The sequence below is a fragment of the Anopheles bellator genome (assembly GCF_943735745.2).
Source record: "Anopheles bellator chromosome X unlocalized genomic scaffold, idAnoBellAS_SP24_06.2 X_unloc_1, whole genome shotgun sequence".
NCBI classification, from domain to species: Eukaryota; Metazoa; Arthropoda; class Insecta; order Diptera; family Culicidae; genus Anopheles; species Anopheles bellator.
In genome coordinates, this window is record NW_026684271.1 from 592,000 (window position 1) to 597,954 (window position 5,955).

A 5,955-nucleotide genomic window follows, 5' to 3' on the forward strand; every position below is an offset into this window, starting at 1 on the left:
AATGACTATTTTCAACGTACAGCGCTACAATTGTAGTCCGCTGTTTTACTGTAAATTGATCTATGATTAAAATGGCCTGACACAATTTGACTTATTTGTCAAAATCGACTAAATAACGGCGGAGCTATTTAACATTTCAATCTTAGTCAAAGTCTTAATAAAACACGCTGTATATATATATAGTACCTTGTACGGGACTGCTTCATTCGTCAACATGCTATTAGCTTGTAAACTTTACTTTCCTTCATCCAACATTGTGCATGGTGTATTGTAAACGTAAACACTGGCATTTACGAAGCTTCACTTTTTTCATATGACGTTGATGAGGTAGCGTTGGCTGTCAGCCATGGCCACGTAGTTATGTTGGTGTTGTGGAAGGTTTTGTTTACATCGTTAAAAGCATGTTAAGGAACGAAGCAGCCCAGCACAAGGTATAGCCTGGACTTGCTTTACCAAAGATCACCCACTTTAATATAATCGTTTCAGCACTTTCTGCATTCAAACTTCAGCTGCGACTTAACAAAGGTGCGCGTGCTTTTCAACAATGGCACCGAATTTGAGCAAAGTGCTGTCCAATAAGAACACCGTGATAGGCATTGCCGGGTGTACAGCGGCAACTTGCATAATTTTGTATGGTAAACAGGTGCATAAAAACCGGTAAGTCGCTGTGAGTGTTTCTTTTGACGGAAAAATTAAGGTCGAGAAAGAGCACGGAGACATCTGGTTTCGTTGAAATGCGTCACTGTTAGGTCAAATTAGATTTGCGAATGAAAGCGTGGTTGTCGTTGTGAGGGTCTGGACTAGTGTTTGCTTTGTATAGCAGATTCCTCTTTTTTCCTACTGCCACCTCAACCTTTTCATTCGTTCTTCGACCGTCATTTGGACATTTATCATTTTGTTGTCTCTACCCTATGAGTTGTTTTTTATGTGCTTATTTCCACAGCAAACAGCGGCCGGAAGACGAAATACAATATTTCATCAGCGATAAGGCGAAGGAAAAGCGTGGCCCCAAAGCCCACGTCAATGCCATTTTCTTCGAACAACTTCGCGCATTGTTAGGTAAGTCATAAAATCGTTAGTTTTCGAGGATTCGGCATACTTAGTAGCAAAAGTGGGATAGTTTAACACTCAACACTCAATCTGTGGCTCAAGTCGTAGTTACTACTGATACGTTACATGCTTAGCACTAAGATGTACAATTGGAAAATCTACTTATCCCCGCGTGATTGAAGCAACATAGCTTATCTTTGATAACTATCAGCTAGTCCAAGCTTTATCAGCCTTCGGTTTCGTACTCTGCCGTCTCAGGTAGCACGCTATCGCAATCGTACTTTGAACACCCCTTGATTCTTCTATCGATTCCAAAAAACCGAGAGCCGTATAACAATGAATGGAGGAAATAGCACATACTCAATCTTTTCGTAGTGTAGGCCAAAATTCTGGACCAACACTAGAGACATGAACGCATTTGTCGTCATATAGTGCGTATAGAATCTGTGTGCATAGTGCACGATTGTTACACCATTTGAATGGTGGTCATGCTAATTCAGTGAATTCGATTGCACAACAACACCGCTTTGATATTGGTGGATCATGTAGGTTGGTTGTTCTTCTTATCCGGCAACGACAGCCTTCGAGCGGTCTTGGCCTGAAACAGAGACAATGTTAACCTTCGGTTGCTTTATTTTTTTATCTGAGAAGAACGGACCGAGCCGTATTTATGTTGCTTGTTGTAACCACGTGATTTTTACGAACCGCGTTGTTGGTACAGTGCTAACCCCCGGCACGGCGGTAACCAAACTAATTGAATTAGTTGTTGAGGCATCTCGGGAATCGAACCCATGGTCAGCTGCGTAGTGGTCAACCATCAACGAGCGTTACCGATTTGTTCAGCAAGAAAAACCCATTTAAATAGCAAAATACAACTGAACAAAATGCTCGCGATGGGTGTGTTGTCGCATATGCAGAACTCGATGAATAATTACAAATTGTGAAATTGGAAAATGTTACGAACAATCAGTGAAAGCAACGAGTTTAAAGTGCATGAGACAAGACAATTCTTTGGAGCCATGTGATTTTTATTCCTTTTGTGTTTTTTTATGCAATTGGACGTAATATCGATGTCTCAAGGTTGGTGTCTGACGTGAATTCCATGACTATGACGAGATGCAGCTTTTGGATATTCGACCATTGAACATAGAAAAAATGATGAACTTCTGCTTTTTTATCCGGGCAACTATAACGACCAACAGTTCTGTCCTGCTATAGATAATTCATCCATAGGTCGCGTTCGAGCACCATTGTTCGCCAACTCGTCATACTGGTCGGCCTCGTTTCATCTCAAATGGGGTCTACGACGTCGAGACGAGACAAATTACCTTTGCCCCAAAAAATAGGCTTCAGTTTCTTTTTTTTATCATTGGGCAACAACCGGTGAGCGGTCTTGACCTGCATCAGATCGTTTTGTGTATGCATTCGTTTAATTCTGCATTCCAACACCTCATACTAAACAGGAATCATAATACCAAAAGCATGGAGCGTCGAAAACGGTTTATTGATTGTAATTGCACTATCGCTAATTGCCCGTTCGGTCAGTGATATCTGGATGATACAAAATGCGACGGCCATTGAGAGCACCATCATCACTATGAATAAGAGGCTGTTTCGAACAGCGTTGGTGAAGTACCTATCTGCGTTGCCTGCAGTAAGTAGCAAAATTGCAAACGAATACCACTGGGTATCATATAATAGTTTGTTTTATTTGTAAATATAATCCAATTTCATCTACTTATTACCGTTCTTGCGTGATTACCGTAGATTGCTGTCGTTAACAACGTTTTGAAATGGAGTATAGGCGAGCTAAAGCTTCGCTTCCGGTCCAATCTTTCACAATACTTATACAACGAATACCTCAAGTATGTTGACATGCTGGTATAGATTTTACTGTTGTTGATGTTGCTTCATCAAATTCTCCTTTAAATTTAATATGTGATATCTTTTACAGAGGATTTACCTACTACAAAATGTCCAACCTCGACAACAGGATAGCTAATGCCGACCAACTGCTGACGACCGATATCGACAAGTTTTGCGAGAGTGTTACCGATCTTTACTCGAACATCTGCAAGCCTCTGTTGGACATTGTGATTTACGTGTATCGGTTAACAACCAACTTGGGTGGAACGACGCCCGGCATATTGCTCCTGTACCTGTTCTTCTCCGGCATGTTTCTGACCAACTTGCGCAAACCTACCGGCCGACTAACTGTGATGGAGCAAAAGCTCGAGGGTGAATTCCGCTATGTGAATAGTCGGTTAATAACTAACTCGGAAGAGATCGCTTTCTACCGCGGTAACAACCGAGAAAAATTGACGATTCTGTCTAGCTTCAACAAACTCGTCGCACACTTACGCAAGTTCCTCGAATTCCGTGTCGGCATGGGAATCGTCGATAACATGGTCGCTAAATGTACGGTGCCCGGCTGTAGCTATGCAACTTTTTGTGATATATTTGGATGCCATCTTTCATTCTCTCTTTCTCTCTCCCCACTCTCTTTCCTGCCTTTTCTCTCGATCTATTTCTTTTTCTTTTTTATTTTATCGTCTATGATTATCGCACTCAGACATTGCGACGGTTGTCGGGTTTTATGCGGTGTCATTACCGTTTTTCGAGAAAGATCATCCGCTTCTGACTGGAAGCCAACATAGCGAACGTTTAAGCGTAAGTTCGGCTTAAGACAAAAGTTTTACTATCGAAAAGCTGATGATTTCATTTTTTGATCTCATTTATACCTTCGTAGCGCTACTACACGTTTGGTCGAATGTTAGTTAAGCTGGCGGAGGCGATCGGTCGGTTGGTTCTGGCTGGTAGGGAAATGTCCAGACTTGCCGGATTCACAGCTCGTATGACCGAACTGACCATGGTTCTGAAGGACTTGAACTCAGGCCGGTACGAGCGCACAATGGTGAGCTCGGGTATTGTCGACGTTGATATTGGACCAGGGTTTGGCTTGGTGAAGTTTCAGGATAACTTTATCAAGTTTGAGCACGTACCCTTGGTAACACCGAATGGAGACGTACTAGTGAAGGACCTAACATTCGAGGTCAAGTCAGGTATGAACGTGCTAGTGTGTGGTCCGAACGGTTGCGGTAAAAGCAGCCTATTTCGTATACTTGGAGAGCTGTGGCCAACGTGGGGTGGCAAGGTGACCAAACCACCGGCCGGCAAACTATTTTACATACCACAGCGTCCCTATATGACGCTGGGCTCACTGCGTGATCAGGTGAGCAATATCTTTCTATGTCCATCCAGCCAATGTCATTTTCGTGCTTAATTTCTTTTGTCGTTTTTTGTTATCGCGGTCAACTTATAGATTATCTATCCGCACACGTACCAAGAGATGAAGCGCCGCGGGAAAACGGATGCCGATCTATTAAATTATCTCGAGTTAGTACAACTTTCATACCTGCAAGTACGTGAGAAGGGTCTGGACGCTATCGAGGATTGGATCGACGTGCTGTCAGGTGGCGAGAAGCAACGTATTGCGATGGCTCGCCTCTTCTACCATAATCCACAGTTCGCCATCTTGGACGAGTGCACGTCCGCCGTTTCAGTTGATGTCGAAGGTAGCATGTATCAGTACTGTCGAAAAGTCGGCATCACGCTGTTTACTGTGTCGCACCGAAAATCTCTTTGGACACACCATGACTACTACCTCAAGTTTGATGGCCACGGAGCTTATGAGTACGGACCGATCGACAGCAGCAAAGATCAGTTTGGATCGTAATAAGCGCGTTCAATTACCATTCCTCCGCTGAGTTTTTCAAGCTTTCAGCCGAATCAACAATTCTTTGCGAAAACGAAACAAAAGGTGATATAGCGAAACAGGCTTGTGATGTAAGAAGGGCAGAGAACACCGAACCGGTAACTGGTTCCACGGCACCACAGTTGTACGCAGGCTAATGAAACTAACTAAAAAGGATTTGCGGGTAGGTTTGGTGGTATGTGAGGAATATGAGACGACTCTGGATTATAAGATAACCATCGCATATTAGTGTTGTTTTACAGTCAGCAGTAGAAGTATAATCATCAATTTGTTAACTTACCATTCTTATGTAGCACGCTTTTATGTGCATTCAAATTGTGATGTCTGCTTTGAAAGGTTTCTAATTTCGATATTTACAATTATAACAAATAGTGCGCACAATGTTTGAAAATGAAACGGTTTTTTTCTTAGAGTGTTTAGATTATTTACTATTCATTTGGTGCTGGGGTGTAGGAAGAAATTTACATGTTAAGGAGTAATTCCTTATATTTTCGCGCCCGTCAAAGCGGCAATCGCGTTAAGGCAACAATTGTTTCCGAAATTCTTGTTTTGTTATTCATCAGTTCATCGGTAGCTAGCTATTGACGGACACATGGCATACATTGGTAGGTGTTTGTATTTCATTAACCAACCGAAGATAGTCATCATTGATTTTAGAAAAAAACTGCGATTGCGTTACGTACTACCGTTATAGAGCGAAAAATATAAAAACACAACAAAAAACGAACACATAAACAGATGCACCGTTTCTAATGTTTATTTTGTTGTTGGGTGTTTTTTGCACTTACTAATATTGAGATTATAAAGTTCTTGTTGAGATAAGCTCTTGAGTAAAACGATCCAGAGCCCAGTAGACAAAATTAAGTGCCTTGAGTGAAATTTCACGTTCCAGGTCGTGAACCATTCGCGATCCTATACAATTTTTGTATGGGCCAGTTGCTCTGGTTCGCGAATGGTTCGCGAAACGGCGCAAGGAATGGACGGCGAAAAATGAACTCTCTAGCGTGACCCCCTTGTCTCCCACTCTCCTGTGTGTCCCCTCTCTTTCTTCGTATCCCATTCTTCCTCTCCCATTTTCTTTCTCCCTAGCCAAAATAACACAGTTGGTTCGGTTTCGAAGCGTATATTTT

General features: G+C 42.3%; 1 protein-coding gene across 3 annotated transcripts; it reads left to right on the plus strand.

The window, feature by feature from the left end:
* The first annotated feature begins 373 nt into the window (after window positions 1–373).
* Window positions 374–5,547, plus strand: LOC131214122 (ATP-binding cassette sub-family D member 3). 3 transcript variants are annotated; one of them, XM_058208490.1, is made up of 9 exons: window positions 374–431; window positions 487–657; window positions 944–1,059; window positions 2,514–2,704; window positions 2,818–2,915; window positions 3,005–3,468; window positions 3,623–3,720; window positions 3,800–4,282; window positions 4,373–5,547. In XM_058208490.1, the coding sequence occupies exons 2-9, from the start codon at window positions 545–547 to the stop codon at window positions 4,784–4,786; spliced, it is 1,977 nt and encodes a 658-aa protein (XP_058064473.1). In that variant the 5' UTR covers window positions 374–431; window positions 487–544; the 3' UTR covers window positions 4,787–5,547. The 3 variants fall into 3 exon arrangements, with proteins under 3 accessions (XP_058064473.1, XP_058064475.1, XP_058064476.1); XM_058208492.1 differs by having other exon boundaries at window positions 412–431; window positions 510–657; XM_058208493.1 differs by lacking the exons at window positions 374–431; window positions 487–657; window positions 944–1,059 and adding an exon at window positions 1,098–2,433.
* Window positions 5,548–5,955: the final 408 nt, after the last annotated feature.

Coding starts and splice junctions, on each gene's coding strand:
- LOC131214122 (XM_058208490.1), top strand. CDS start 545: ATGGCACCGAATTTGAGCAAAGTGCTGTCCAATAAGAACACCGTGATA. Junction 658..943: donor AAACAGGTGCATAAAAACCG/GTAAGTCGCTGT, acceptor TTATTTCCACAG/CAAACAGCGGCCGGAAGACG. Junction 4,283..4,372: donor TGGGCTCACTGCGTGATCAG/GTGAGCAATATC, acceptor GTCAACTTATAG/ATTATCTATCCGCACACGTA.